General features: G+C 37.5%; 1 protein-coding gene across 4 annotated transcripts in view; it reads right to left on the bottom strand.

Annotated features, from left to right (window-relative positions):
* LYRM4 (LYR motif containing 4) overlaps nt 1–16868 on the bottom strand; it is an 87489-nt gene that overhangs the window by 58925 nt on the left and 11696 nt on the right. For all 4 annotated transcript variants that reach the window (XM_053970035.1, XM_053970026.1, XM_053970042.1 and 1 more), the window contains one exon: nt 6667–6787. In XM_053970035.1, coding sequence (XP_053826010.1) covers nt 6667–6787 — 121 coding nt within the window. The remainder of the gene's footprint in view (nt 1–6666; nt 6788–16868) is intronic.

The following is a 16868-nucleotide window of genomic DNA, read 5'->3' as shown; positions in this document are numbered from 1 at the left end:
CTTACTCTTTTCCATGTGGAAGTTTACACTTAGCATATGCTTTATTGGATGTGACATATTGCCACGCCGAGTTGCTCACTAGAAAGTAAGTCCTTCTCCTGTCCTTCAGACAGCCTTCATCTGTGCAGAACATCAGGTGCTCACAGCTCTGGATGTATTATATAACTACTGTTACTATTTATGATAAGGCCCCAACCTCACTGGATTAGCCATTAAATACATGCAACAAAAATAATGACAGTTCTTTATGACAGATAATTACAGTATTTTAAATGCATTGGCCAACACTCAGCAGTCTTTATTTTTAGGAAAGGTTACTGCATACATCAAATGCTGTGTTTTACCCTAAGCTCTTAGACAAAGCCTCATTCTACCTCTGAATCGCCTCTGCTGGCAGCCTAAAGGTTATTTTCAATGCACAGTCTACTTTGGAATTTAATACTGCAGACAGAACCTGCCACTTGTAGTTTAGTCAGCAGAATGAACAGCAGCAAATCACTTGTGAAAACACAATCTTGTTCTCCATCAGGAGAGTTAAATGAAAGCCTAAGGAGTAACACTGCTCTGGAGACTCACACAGGTGTAACCTGGAGAGCCATGCCACCTGAAGACGAGTAAAATGTCTATTACACTTCCTGCACCCTCAGATGCCAGAAATTAAGCTGAAATGACAGCTCTGGCTTTTGGCATCTGTTCCAATGTTGCACATCTCCAAAGCTAGCCTACATGCCAAGATGAAAAAGGTATTTGGAAAAGCTGGCCAAAGCAGACCTCACTGCAAACAAGTTCTGTGAAGGGACAAGCTCTGATTCAGCTAGGTTTCTGTTTAAATTTACCAAACCTTTTTCAAAGTCACTCCTATGACACCTTTTTCTTTGTTCCTTCTCCTTTTCAACCCCCAAAACCTTATGGATATTTACTGCATGTAAAATATATTTACTCTCCTACTGAAATAAAAAACTCTGAAAAATAGCTCTTAATGTACTGTTTCCCAATTTCAATTTGAAGCTTTCTTTTGTTTACTGCAAGACAGTAAACAAAATGTTTTACATTCCTTCACCTGCACCTGTGTCTCTTTCTAAGTCAAGAGCTCTGAATTTTAATATATGTTAAGGATTTCCGTTGTCTTCCTTAATCATATGCTTCCCGGTAGGTTACTCTTATTAAGTATTTGAAGTTTTCAAACCACTTGTGAGATAAAGGCAACATGAACATAACAAAAGGGTTTAAATTACCTCAAGGAAAAGAAAATACCTAAAAATATCACCCCAAAGAGCTTTGAAATTTTAAAAAATTAAAATGAAAACCATCAACAAACACAGAAAATGCCCCCAGTGGCTTCTAAACCCTGAGTCAGCTGATTTGAATTCAGTTTGTGGCTTTGCCACAAGCTTCCAGCAAAATTTTGGTAATTGCAGGTAAGGAACCAAACAAGCTAGAACTCATGATGTGGTAAAGCAATTAAAAACTGACTACCAGTACTGCAACAGGCTAGGAGCAAGAGAAATGCAAGAGGCTCATGCCACATATTCTCTACATTCTAGCTGCCAATCCAAGGATTTAGAAGTGTATAGGTAATTCATGGATATCGTACAGTGATTTGATAAAACTGTTTTACCAGGATATTTGTCCATTTTTGATTATGCCACTCACTCCCACTCTTCTACTGTGAATGAAGCATTTGAAAAATTTACTGTTTCTACGCTTGCTTTAAGTATAGCTAAATGACCATAGAGGTGGTGTAATATCAGCTCTATCCTGGCTGGAAAATGATGTCCAACTGTAATAAATAAAAATACATGGCACAAGTGAAAGCCCCAGCAAACTTCCAGTTCTTATCTAAGAACTGTAAGTCTACAATTTTATGGAAGAAAAATCTGTATTTTTGTAGAGAAATGGGTATTTGCCATTGTAAAGCTGGAAAGAAAATAGATAAAATTCAAAGAGCTTCTCAAGAAAAGCAGCAAAATAATCTGTGATTTTAAAACTTCCTTGCAGTGACAAGCTTGATAAGAATGAACCATATTAGAACCCCAACAGAATTGTCTGCCAGCAGGAAGACATGACTTGTCAATACTACACACACTGCTGAACAGTAGCGTGGTGCTGCCCCTTGTGTTCAAAGGGCTTTTCCAGCTATTCTTTCCTCTTTGCCTCAGAACTGCTGCCAACATAATGAAACACATTACACAGCATTTTGCAACTTTCTTACATATTCATCAAATTTAGACATAAATAGCCCAAATCTAATACTAACAAGACTTTTCAAAATGAATCTTCTCCTGCAAAGGGCATCCAGCCTACAGTGCTCTGCAGTATAAAAACAACTTGTTCAGATACCCAGAACATTTCTTAAATTTTGGTAAATTCCTTCAGTCAATTCCAACGTCACAAACTCACAACTGTGTAAATTGGTACCACTCCTACAAATACTTGACAAAATGCTTTCAGTCCAGAAGTACATACACCTTGACAATTAGTAATATAGGAAAATTTGCTGCTCAAAGGATGAGCAGTCAATTCAAACCAGGTGCAGTAAACTAGGGTAGTACTTCTACCTTTCATTTTTTATAGCAACTATAATTGAAGCTGCTTGTCTTGCTAATATTTATTAAACATGTTTTAATATTTATGTTATTTTGATTAACAGAAAGTTTCCTTATGGCTTTATGGTCATTAATTCATAATAATATGAGTGCTGTATTAGTATACTGATTCAGTTTAATTTCCCCTTCCATTCAAGTGTTATTCAAATTCACAATATTGCCAAGATAAGATACTGCTAATGAACACCTCAAGAAGGCAGAGTACTTGGCTATACACAGCTGCACTGGCAACTCGGCTTGCTGAAAAATAAAAGATCCAGCAGAACTGTTCTTATTTTGCAGAAGTTTCAGCACAGACCATACTAATAATTTTGACTATGGAAAAACATAAGAATATGAGACCAAAATCTCACACTAAGTATGATGTGGGCTTTTATCAAGGAGTAGTCATGAAGCATTTCATTAAGAGAAATGGAACTAAAGTTACTACAAGCAATGGATATTTCAAGGATTAGAATATACTTTACAACATGCTGCCAACATGAAAAATGCTGCAAGTACTCAGTATTTATCACTATCAGCGGAACCTTTCTAACTGTTTCATGCATCAACACCACATTCCTTCATTCTACACATCTGAAAGGAACAGTAAGAGAGGTCAAGCCTAAGGAAAACTCAAACTCAAATGAAAAGTTTATCTGTTCCCTTAAAAAACACAGATCACCAGCCAGCTGTAAAGGAGGCATATCCACAAGTCCCAACTGTCTGAGCACTCACGGTGCCATCTCTTGTCTCCCTGACCAAGGTTTTGCAAACCAGGATTCTCATCAGTTTGGATTATTTAAAGAGACAAACAAAGCTGTGAAATACTAAAACCCTTTTATTGAAAAGTACTGTAGGTGTGTGATGTTAAAACCAGTAAAATTGATGACAAAGGCTCAGAGCTGCCAAGAAAAACAGAATAATCCCTCTTCACTGGACAACAAGATGACTGGCAGTTTCTAGCTACAATACAAAACTGAGAAGAAAGCACTACAGAGGAATATGTAAGAATGAGACATCCTATAAATTAAAACAAGGCTTTGATGAATCAGAGCACACATGTCTACTATAGCTTTTGAACTTCACTGTTATGTTTTCAGTTCAAAACCCAATAGACAGAATGGCATAAAGAAAACTTCAAAACACTCAATATTAGCCAATCTTTAAAGTGGCTTTCATAAATCTTAAATTTCAGCAGCAGCAGTAAATTTCAGTGCAAATTCCCCTACCAATAACATACAAACATTACTAATAGTAATAGAAACTCACAAATGAAATCATATTAGCGTAGCTGGGGAATGGCTGTTATGGCAATCCTTAAACACCTTCAAGACTTCACCTCAAAACATTTTAAAACTTTCTACTTCACACTTATTTGTGACAACGCATTTCTCACAACATCCTTCTCTACAGGAAAGACATCACAAAATTTTGTTGTTTACGCAGTAAACACACATGCACAAAAATCTTTGCTAACAGTGTTGAAAATGAGTTGTTCCTTCCGTTAGCCAGGCTATTATAAAATCAAAACCAATAGTAAGCACAGGAGGATTAATGTTCCTCCATGCTTTTCAGCACTATAGAGCTACTTTTATAACACTCCAGTAAATTGTACAGTGACTGACATGAACAAAATGACAGTAATCTGTCACTACTGCACATTTCCCACTAGGCTGATTCAAATAGTTATTTATGAATCTTACACTTCAATGGTCACTTTGATGACTAAACCATAAATTAGAATGTAAAGTGAATATAAATTTGATTTTAGAGTAACAGCAAATTGTCAGCAAATAGGGATATTATTTAATTTCTACTGACATACTAGAATAACGTCAGCAATACCAAGATGAACCACATCATAATAAACCCCAAACTTAGCAAAAATTTGTATGCTAGATCTCATGTTTACTTCAGTGCTTCTGCATTTCAAAATAAAAGCACTTTATATTATGCTTGGTTAGTTTTAAATATAAAGTCTTAATAATGTCAGATGACTTCATTACTTAGGTCTTCAATTAAATAGATAGGGAGAATGAACTTTTTCAACAGAGCATGATGAAATTTGACAGCAAGTAAATATTAATATGAATTTAGATGCTCAGGTTTTTAATAGTCCTGATGAAAAGCTTTTAAAACAGTGTTGCTATTTTTACAACATTTATCTCTTGCTTTACAGATGGGACTGAGACAACGCTGAAACATAAAAGAGATTCTGCAAAGCACAACAGTTTGCAATTTTTTAGGAAAAAGAAGTCTTTAATATCCAAACAATCAACTCTTGCAGGAATGCATGTCAAAAAATTATCTTGATAAAATAATTTTCTTCTGATTATTTTTTGTTTGAAAGTTCCATTGCCCATTATGTTACTGTATAATAACATTTATTATCTATTACTCTTGAAAACAGGTAAGATAAACCCTTCCAAAAGTGAATGCAGCGTGCTTGTACTTTCTCTGGAAAATGTCTAGAAGTGCAACATTAAAGAGATATTTGAACATAAGTTTCACTGTCTTAGCAGTGTTAAAAATGGAAAGTTGTGTCACTGTCTTTAATATTCCCTCTTTTCAAGTATTTTTCTCCTGAAATTCTTACATGGAATGATAGTGATCTGATTTAAAACCAAGTTCAGCAATTTGGCTTTTAATGTTGGAGAAGGCCCTCAAATAGCTGATGTTTGAAACAAACATGCAAAACCCTTCAGGCTTAGCAATAACTGAGGCCATTCTGAATTATTCTGGTATGTCCCACTGATACAGTAATAAATGCATAACAAAAAGATGCTGACTGATGCTAAGGGAGAGTCTTTAGTCTAAAAGAAAACTTGAAAAAAGGTGCAAGGCAAGAAGACCCCTATCCTAGACAAAAGTCCAGCCTGTCAAGAGTCTGTTTTAGAGAAATAGTATTTTTTTTTTAGAATCTACAGAAACAAAGTAATCTGGGTTTACACAGGACTTAGAAAGGAAAGAGGAGTTTTATTTTAAAATCTGTCCCAGACCTATTAGGACTCAGATCAGTAGAATCATGTTTTGCTGAGAAAAAAAATGGCAAAGTTTTTATTTAGCAAGACTTTATCTTAAGCAAGAATTAGAAGAGCTGAAAATGCCAATTATCACCTACAGATCTGAGAAAAAACACCCCAACATTCAAATGTAATTGCATTGGAACAATCCAATCCAGATTGCTTCTCTGAGAAACAAATAAAAACATAGCAGTGTTTGAGTTAAAAAAAAAGATAGCAAAACTATGGTAGCACAAAAAAACCCACCTGTTTCTGGGAGATGAAAGTAAAAAAAAAATAACTTGCACTGAAGCATCCATACTTAATTGTCAAATCAAAGGGCCCAGCTCCCTACTAAAATAAGAACCCATCCAACTGACCTGCTGGTTGTTTAAAGAGCCATATTAAAGCAAACCATGGAGGAGTAGGTGCACATGTTCGTTCAGTGTTTAATAAAAGTACTACTGAGCTCTGACTGGTGTACTGGTGTCAGCAAACACAGATTTTGCAAGGAGGAGCAGCTTAAGCACTGTAAGTTCTCACGGAGAGGTCAGGCATAGAAACTTGCTTTCCAATTTTTAGTAGTCACTTTAGATAGACAGTGGGTATGAATGAGAAGTTAAAAAAGTATCTGAAGTTCAACCAAGTCTACTTCATTTCTTAGTAACATGGTACCTAGTGGAAGGAACAGAGATGCTATAAAAGCTACTCAGACAAGGCTGAAGAAAAATATTGCCAGTGACTCAAATTTTCCAAAGAAGAACCTATCACCCTGTTTGGACACATTTAGCCAGCATTTACTTAATTCACCTCAGAATTTTCTTGTTCTGTTACTATTTTAACACTGTATCTGGAGATGGGAAAAAACAAACACAGAAGAAAGTGAGACTGTTTGGAGTGAGTGTCAAAGGCACCTCTCTGAACCTATGATGAAAGGATGAGCAAATTCAGACAAAAACTGATGTTCATCTAGAGATGTTTCGAGCAAGGAAATTTTTTTTTCCATCTCCAGTGGCATAAGACAGTTAAATGAGTAGTGAACAACTCCCATAAAAAAATCAGAGAAATTAACATACCTGCCGTTGAATAACCTCTAGGTTTGCTTTGGCTTTATTCAGTAGTTCTTCTATTTTTTCAGAATCTGCTATGTTCTTGTTTTCTCTAAAGGCATCTCTTATCCTTTTGATGGCATATGTTCTAAACACAAACAATAAGAGGACATGTATTCACAGATATGCCATGATTTATGTCATTTCAACATTCTTTAAAACATGCTGATACAAAGGATAAAATGCACACCTCCCATATATATGTACTTATTTTGCTCAGTTTTAGACACATATCATTTTACTCAAGGTTTTGTCTTGCCTGAGTTGAAGTAGTGACCAGATCCTATAATTTAAAAAAAAGTGCTTCTATTGGATGCTACTGCAGAAAAATGTTGTTTTTCAAGTATCAGTCCAATCCTAACTGCTTGCTTGTGCTGAAGCCATACTGTTGGATGTCCAGCATGGGATACTGCAAAACTCAAGAATATCACAAAAAGGCTAAGGACCAGAAAATAATTCCCCAGATTATTTTGAACCAGCGTGACTATTCTTAACCTGCATATCCTAAAGGTCATTGTCTCAATATACATTTCTACTAGATGCAGTGTTGTAATCTAGTAGTCAACAAAGGTAGATTGATGGACCAATTAACACAAAAAGGGCTTCTTCCCTGTCACCCTTTTCCTCTCCTGACAAGGTGTATTTCACCCCTCAGTCCAACACCTCCTCATTCATTTCCCCACTAAGAAGCAACAACAGAACATGATTTCTGCAAGCTGGAAGAGGTTATGATCTCTGCTTCCAGACAGGAAGGTCCAAAGCTGCAGCTTTTCCCAAATCTTGCCCTTTCTTTCCAACACAGTAAAGAACTTTCACACAGTCTGTAGTGTGCTGTCATCCTGCCTTCCCTCCATCCCAATCAAGGCCAATTTCCAGATGAAAATAAAATTTTCAGATGGAGCAGTGGATACATCCATTACACGGGTCCTTGAGAGGAACTGGAGAAATGCAGTAACCTGATCTTGCTCATCTGTCTTCCTCATGTTCCTCTGTACCACCACATCACATCAGTATCGCTTTTGCTACAGAAAATAAAACCCTATGTGTGGCACTGGAAGGAAACAAAAGGCTGCAAAACTCCCCCACAATTAGTTTAATATTTCAACAACCCTTTCCAATCTTGTATAAAAGTGGAACATGAGAGACAAAATTGTCTGAAATGCAATCACAGAAAACCCAAGGACAAGACTGAAAAATAAAATTATTGGGGGAGGAGACTGAGGAGAGTGGAAGAAAAGGAAAGATGAATAGCCAGTGGCACTCTATTCCATTAGATGGTGCTATCCAGCTCCCAATGCAGCTTTCACCAGCCAAGTAGCGTATTTTGTCTTTGAGCTCATAAATAATACATTTCAATCACAGGAATCAGGATGGCTGTGGAGTGCCACTCTGCCATCGCACTCCGGCAGATGGTGCGTGCTTTTAATTAGGGCCTGCTCACCTCTAATGTGACACTGGGGTGCGTGAGGGAGTGAGCCAATGTGTGTTTGGATGTGTGAAGTTAATAGAATGTATTAAATATGGAAGCTCAATCTCATCTGCAGCTGTTGTCCTAGCAAGACATGAAGGGGAAGCTGATTATTTCTTGTAGAAAAGAAACAAGCCCAAATCATCAATATATAGTATAATTCTCTTGCTTGATAATGGAGAGATTGCAAATAACCCCATATACGTATGTAGCGTTAAACTGTGCAAAACATATAATATTTTCTGAAAGAAAGGACAGGTTTCCAAGAGATACAACAACAAACATGTATATATTCAGCTTAAAAGAAACAACAACAACCCAGTATCTATTACTGGGTACAAGTCTTTCTATTGTTGGCTGGGGGACTATGTACAAATGTACGGGATAGGACTGCTGAGGAACATGTTTATTTTTTAGCATTAGTCTCCATGGTTATGACAATGGGAACATGCCAACAGCTCACATCTTAGGCAGCAGACAAAGAATTTAATGTTACAACTTACTTTAAAAGCTTTTTGACTAATCACACAAAGTATAAGCATATAGCCAGTAGTTCTATCCAACCACTATAAGCACACGTACCTTTGGTTGAAACAATGCTCACTTATTTCGAATACAATACCTGCTTGTAAGCCTTAAGATACAATGCACAGAGCTCCATTATTAACCTTAGAACTTCCTAGTATCTTGCTAGATATACTTTTCTATAACTTAGGGAGTTATTCTAGCCAAGTGTTAATACACTGACCATTGTTCTATTTGTCCTTATTTTCTACTTCTTGAATAATTTTTCTGCTGACAAATCTTATGTCTACTGCTTAGCTCTAATCGCAGTTTAGAGCTAAAAATGCAATATAAATGAGTAAATGCTATCTACATAAAAAAAGATAGATGGGACAAAACCAAATTCTTGTTCAGTATAACACCTACAGACTGGAGGTGGCGTTTTTGTTTTGTTTTGTATGTATGATGTCTTAATTGTTCCATTTTTTCTCTCTTCCTCTAATTACACCCAACAATTGTTGAGAAAGAAAACAGACCAGTTTTTAAATATAATCACAAAGTTGCACTGTTTTTACCTTCTATTTTTTTACCTTCTAATTTTTTAAACTTCATGAGTTTTAACATCCAAAGAAAGTTACTTTACATAGGCGTTAACACAATCTTAATTCTACAGCTAAATCCATGTATCTCTAAACACATTTCAAAGACTAGCTCTGTAGCCTGGCACTACTCTTTACCAAAGTTACACTGAGATTTAATGCATCACTTCAAACAAGGATGAGCTCAATTCAAAGCTCAAACCCAATACTATAATGACTGTAAAATATCCTTTCTTCCCTGTTGAGAGGTGTCAGGGAAATATTTTACCAACATTCAAATTCTCTAAAATTATGCAAAAAGTGTTAAGTCAAGATATAAACAAACTGGAAGGCTTTTTTTTTGGTTTTTTTTTTTTATGTGTGTGTGGTTTTTTTCTTTTTATATGCAATAACAGTTGTGAACAGTGTCAATTCAGCACCTCAACACTCTCTATATTTCAACAGTTTTTGAACTGAGAATGCATTAAAAGCTAGAACTACCATAAGAAATGCAATATTGCTTCAAGTCTATGAAAAACTAAGCCCTTCTGAAAGTACAGTGGTGTGTGTAAGCAACACATGTTTGAGAATAACCTGATCATTCAGACATGTATCTGTTGGGGTTTTTTAACAGAGCACTGCTCCAGAGATCTGGCTGATGAACAGACTAGTTTGCTGATCAGCTGCTCTAATGGAGTGTATTTTCAGTTCAATGAGTATAACACACCAAACCCAAACCTGTGACATTTGAAGACACACCTAGAAATGCCAGTAGCAGCAAATACATGGTTGTCTTCATAAAACTTTACATTATTCTAAAAGAAGCACTATCTGCAGACAGCGTCAGAGCTGAAAAGACGACTGGCAAGTGAAGTGATGGCTGTACCTTATGGATGATTATTTACACAGAGGGGCATAAAGGAACTGCAACAAGTTTAAGCCAATGTGAAGAGGAGCTACTGCAATTTCACCACCCTGGCAGATACAAACCCTCCCTCTGTCTCCTTTAGCCCAGCACAGTCAGTCTGATATTTGGCCCCAGCTGAGCCAGTCTAACTTGGGAAATTGACAGAAATTAACCTATTACAAGAGTTAACTTCATTTTTAGTTGTTTTGGGCTCTTTTTGCAGATTAGTGAGCTTCATCAGCTCTCCATGGAATTGGATGAGCAACATCACTGAGGAGGGGGGAATACAGCAGTACTGATTTTGATGGATAGAGTTTGCAATTGATCCCATTAGAAAGGCCAAGCAAGTGACACAAAGAAAGGGGACCTTTCAGTGAGAAGGTACCAAGCTAACCCTCCAGAGAAACAGAATAAAAAAGCAGTTTTGGATACAGTACAGCTCCTATAGGCCTGTGGAAAAAGCCTAGTTCCTAATGCAGCAGTACTCATTAGGAAACATCATTTAAATTAAGCCTTAAACTACATTTCACAATTCATTATTTTTCTCACCTATTTTTTGAAAACAGATGTTGAACAATGGCTGAAAGATGCAACAAGGTATTTTGCTTTTATCATCCAAGTGTACTGAAATTTGAATAGAGAACACCTTTAACTTTATCTTCTGCAAAGACTTCTCCAGTGACTAGTGACAGCAGGATCCAAGCAAGAGTGTACAGTTGAATATATTCACTCAGCGCTCTCATACATATGCACACTCAAAACACCTCTTGTGATTCCTACTTACGTGCATCTGTCACACAATTGATTCCCAATTAAATCAAAATAATGTCCTCAATGGGCAGTAGACTCAGTGTGATGGCTGCAGACCAAAGCCACCGCAGGTGGATGGCGACACAAGGCAACAGATGCACCTCAGCAGAAAGCATGAGTGGTTGGGTGTTAACACAAGAACAAGGCCAGAGCCGGAACATTACCACAGACTCTCAGGCACTGGGCACTGCCTGCTAATGTTATGAGACTACAGTGCTGCCAAATAATAGTAAAAACTAAAGAGAAAGCAGTCTTTGGCCCAATAATCTACCTTCAAAGAGTTCCTCTCTTTTCTTCCCTGAAGCACAATCAAAAGCCTATTGTGTCCTCATGAAAATGAAGTCTACGAGAAGCAAAGTCTGAAACAACAACTATTAATGAAAAATGAAATCACAATCCAGGTACTTCAGAAAATAATAACTGCTTGGGGACTTATACATTTTATTTCAAAATGCTTACTTATGTCACACCTGACCAAAAAAAAAAATAAAAAATCTTTATGCTCTGCTAAATGAAAAGAAGCTGAAACGTCGCACAAACATACTTGCTTAAGTACACAGTTCCGAGCTTTCAAAATAAACCTTTCAATAATAAGCCAAGCAATGTTTTTCTCAGCACCACTTTGCATTCACCAGTATCACAACACACTAAAGGTTTAATCATCTTTCCAAGACATCTTTACAAACATGTTGACATCTTGGCTTTGTGCCTGTCAACATGTGCAATATATTAATAGGCCACATCATAGTCACAGGCATCACACTGCGGAACACAATGGCTATTACAAGTTGCTGGCCATTGAGCACGCACATGAACACAGAAGAGGACAGACAATCTGTGGTACGCAATCTGTGCAAGCAAAACACATCAAAAGGGAAGGGGCCACCAGGTTAGAATGTTCATATTCAAGGCTTTCAAAAAAGGTCTAGAGTAAAATTCATTTTTTCTTATTAGCTTCAGTTATATTCAATAAATTAAGGCGAGTGAGAAGTAGCCAAGCTCTAGGACACCAACTGGGGTTAATAGCTCTGGAATGAAGTATATTATGCTTTTATTTAAGGGCACAGTGTGTAAAAGTGAGATGCTCATTTACAATATAGTGAGGGACCCTTTTCATAAAAGGTCTGTTTCCTTTAACTGAACTATATTTTCTTACCACCACTGCCTTCCAAATAACATCTATTAACTTATGGTAGCAACACGATGAATTTTCAGATTTTCCCATTATTACCAGCAAAATGTGCACTAGATGAGATCTGCCCAACTAAATTTTCAGCATTTCATTTAAAAAGGGAAAGTTTCTTAATCATCTGCAGAAAAATAATTTTAGCTCACAGTAAAGTTTTATTAGCATTAGTGAAGATGTCTTCATGTACAGAATAACGTCTGAGGGAATGCTTATTTGGATGTATATATATGTACACATGTGTATTTCCATATATATGTGTATGTATGTATTTACAATATTCTTTCCTCTATAAATGTCTCATCAAAAGACACCAATTACGGTGAAAAAAAACCTGCATGTAATTACCATCTAATGCAAAAAAATATAAACACTTAAAAACAGGTGTGTGGTTGAGACTGAGAGGTAAGTACCTCCCCAGGAAGCAGTTGTGACTGGTCTAATTAAACCCAAGACCAACAGAGGGATGTGAACACAACTTTTTATCAACAAGTTGTTCCTCAAACTCCATCACTAGACACACTTTCAGCACTGCCACTTCAAGTTACAGCACAATAACAATTACATCTGCCTGTTTTCTAAAATTCAAAGCAAAGCCTATTCTTGCAACCACGATTTCTTTGGGGCAGTCAGGGTGGTGGCTGGATGCTGGGAAAGGAGGAAAGAAGAGTAAAGAAGAATAAAGATTAGACTGTTGGTAAACTGATAAAAAAGAATATTATTTCCTTGATTTTCTAACGAAGCACAGTCACTAGACAGTCTTCACAAAAAGCCTACAGAAAGAAACCTACCAGTCACTACTTGGTTTTTCTAACATACAAAACATGAATTCCAATGCAATTGCTAAGAAATATGTCCAGAATAGAATAGTACTAGAGATAATTTATTAGAGAGGATTAACCCAAAAGAACAGAGAATAGGAATAAAGACTTATGAACATTAGAAAATAATATTTGAGAGAGGGTGACTGTAACCCCGTGCATATAATACATGCTGTATGATCAGATACAAGCATTTGTAGCTTATTTCTAAAGCAAATATTGCTATTTTGCATCCTAGACCTCAAAATGTCTAACAAAAACTTGAACCTTTTCCCTAAGTTTCCTTTCATTTCCTTTTTTCAACCTAAACTCAAAAATGTTTTCAGAAAAGGAGAACTTCTTTTTTCTGACTATATCTTTTCATCAGTTTGTGTCTGTACCCACTTCAAAGCAGAGAGCATGGATGACCACCTGATCAACAGGATCACAGAATCATTCACATTGGAAATGAGTCTAGGAGGTCTCTAGTCCCACCTTCTGCTGAAAGGAGGGTCAGTGATGGCATCAGATCAGATTAATCACAGTTTTGTCCTGTTTAAGTCTTGGAAACAGGATGTTGACCAGACCACCTTGCTCAGAAAACGAGCTCAACTGCTTGATTGCCCTTGTAGGGAAAACACTTTCCTTAAAGTCAGTCTGAAGAACCACTCTTCCAGCACTTTACATCAGCTGTCAGTTTTTCTCCTACCAGGCCCCTCTAGATACCTTGAGGTACTGGCTGCTTTCAGAGTCCCTCAGTGTTGTTTCTTCTCCAGGCTGAACCAGCTTCCTCAGCCTTTGCTCACAGGACCAGCGCTTCAGCCCCCTTGCTAGCTCCTGCTGAACTGCCTACAGGTTTGTCTTTCCTGTTGGAGGACTGAGGAGGGCAAGACTGGATGCAGAAGTCCAGATGTGATCTCCCTCCTTTCAATTTGCTGTCTGAGCAACTCTTGATTCATCTCAAGATGCTCTTGGCCTTCCTTGCTACCAGGGCACACAGCTCTGTTCCCAAAGACGTTCTTCTTCCCAGAACACTATTGGTTCTATTCATAGTTAACTATGATTATTTTTGCAATTCATTGAAAAATACATTTTTGTGGCTATATTTCTAAAATAAAAACAGTTATTGGCTTAATTCTAAGTGTAAGAAATCTCCACAGAAGGGAGTGCTTTTCAGGAGGTCAGGGTTAAAAGAAAAAAGTAAAGATGTCCAAATGAAAGCATTCTTTTAATCTTAATTGGAGTTCCAATTTCAATGTTATATCGCAGAAGAGGCTAAAACAAGAGGGTTATCAGTGAAGGACCCAACTGCACAAGTTGTTCAGTTAATGAGGCACCAGGCAAGGATGTGCTGCAGGAACTATAACCTGAATTTGCTACAGATGAAAAGGGTCCTGATGGCCTGAAATGAGTAATAGCTCTCTGCTGAGCTTTCACTGCCAAGCCCTTGCCAGCTGCTCTACAACTGGGGTAGCTCAGCAGTCCAATTACCAGGCAGGGAATGCCTTGAAATGAAGTTCAAAACCTGACAAGGTTGGTTTCTCTCTTCTTCCTTTTGAGACAGATATATATCACTCCATTTGCTGTGCTGCTGTTTCGGAACAGTTCATAAAAAAGGCCTGGCCTGCTGTGTATAGCCACTACAGTATTTTTCTGGAAAGATTAGTTTTAGTCCAATGCTGTGACCAACATTTCTCTTTTCAGCATGGCTAGAGGATCTCCCTGCACTGGTATGGCCTCACCTTGAATATCACATGCAGTTTTAGTCACCACCAGATAAGAAAGGTATTAAGCTATTAGAGAGCATCCAAAGGAGGCCGACAAAGATGGTGAAGGGCCTTAAGGGGAAACCATATGAGGAGTGCCTGAGGTCACTTGGTCTGTTCAGCCTGGAGAAGAGGAGACTGAGGTGAGACCTCATTGCAGTTACAGCTTCCTCAAGAGGGGAAGAGGAGGGGGAGGCACTGAGCTCTTCCCAGTGGTGACCAGTGACAGGACCCGAGGGAATGGCCTGGAGTTGTCAGGGGAGATTTGGTTGGATATTAGAAAAATGTTTTTCCCCTAGAGGGTGGTTGGGCACTGGAACAGGTTCCCCAGGGCAGTGGTCACAGCACCAAGCCTGAAAGAGCTCAAGAAGGGTTTGGACAATGCTCTTCAGCACATGGTGTGAGTCTTGGGGATGGACCTGTGCAGAGCCAGTAGATGGACTCAATGATCCTTGTGGGCCCCTGCCATTTCTCCAGTTTCTGTGATCCTGTGACTTGGGTACGCTGAAGAGGGCTAAACAGATTGCACCTCTTGGTGATTTCATTTAGGGAAGCACTGGGTGCTAATCAGTCTTTCTGGATGCAAGTATTTCACACTTGACAGTGGAAAATTATTTGCCTTTGATGAAGCAATAGTTGCTAAGGTTATTTTAATTAAGCAGCAGGACATAAAGCTTTGGATATTCTAACTACTTGGACTGCAGTATGGTTGGTCTGGATGGTGATAAGATTTTGATAGGATGTTTCTGAAGCATGGCATTATTTCTGAAAGTATAGTAAATACCCAGTTACAGGACACATATTATTTTAATATGGAAATTATGCCAGTTCCTTAGAAGAAAAAAAGGATCAAGTATCAGATATATGTTAACAGTATACAGTTTTAAAATAAATGAGATATTTTGACTTACAAAAGACTTAGAGAAATAGTTCTCTGAAGGTTGTCTGAGGTGAAGGTTTGTTGGCTATTCAGACAGACTAGTAATTTTCAGTATACCAAACAGACTCCTAAAAAAGTTTTACTTTGCAGAAGTGATCTCTGGATTCTAGCAATAAAGACAGTTAATTTTACCCCTTGATTTTTGCTCAAGTAAACATGAGATTTCTGAGACAGAAGGATGTAAACATCATAGGTCCAAATGGAAGAATTTGTATTAAAATTATATAAGGTCCAGTTATCTCATGACAAAGGCAACAATAAACCACAAATAAATTTTATTAAACAATCCACATGAAGTAACATACCACCTGCTCTGTTTATATACAACATACCAAAAGTTACAGGATTTAGAATATTGAAGTTACTATCCAAAATTTATTCTCTCATCCATTTCTATCAGCTTTACAGCTTATCCAAAAATCTTTATTCCTTATAACTCAGTCAGTAATGACAAACATCCCCCACTGAACTTCCTACCACTATCTGGCTTAGTGAACTTCCCTCATTTATAGGAAAGCACTGCATGTTTAGTTTAGCAAATTTACAACATCAATTTTGACAGCAAGGGTGGATACTTGAACTTACTTAGCAGCACATAAAATTCTAATATGTGCAAAGCCTATTAGTCAAATCTAGAGGCCTAAAAAAGTCAATTTGGAATTTGTAATAAAATCAGCATCCTACTTTGTGCATACAACAGAGTGCTGAATATTGTTTTCAGACATTTGGGATTGTAAGTATATGCCTTTGGACAATGGATGTAATGTTTCAGGAAGCTCAGATCCAGACTACTATATAATTATTAGCAAAGGATCAGAAAGAAAGAAATGCGGGTTAATTTGTACACTATGAATACTCCTTAAGGTAGAGAAAGTCAAGTGAACTAGATATTTCCTTCTGTATCCTTTCTATTTAACTAGTTACAGGATATGGAAGTCTTCACAGACTTTAGAGATGATTATGTCAGGACTAAAGAAAGAGAGGCTAAAATCCCCATCCTGAGTTGAACAGTAACCCAGAAATGCAAAGGAAGCAAACTCTGGGTGTCACTTCATCCCCCACAGGAAACTAGATGCAGCTTCTCACATGAAAAAAGAGCAGTAGGACCCATGGTGAACAGAGGCAAGGACTGAAAGAAAAAGAATATTCTGCTTGGTAAAGCTGAATGACTGATGTACCATGCAGTGAGGCACATTTGAGGTTTTCAGGT

Source organism: Vidua macroura, chromosome 1 (genome assembly GCF_024509145.1).
Source record: "Vidua macroura isolate BioBank_ID:100142 chromosome 1, ASM2450914v1, whole genome shotgun sequence".
Lineage (NCBI taxonomy): Eukaryota > Metazoa > Chordata > Aves > Passeriformes > Viduidae > Vidua > Vidua macroura.
Note: the sequence above shows the minus strand (reverse complement) of the source record. Positions and strands in the feature narration are given on the sequence as shown.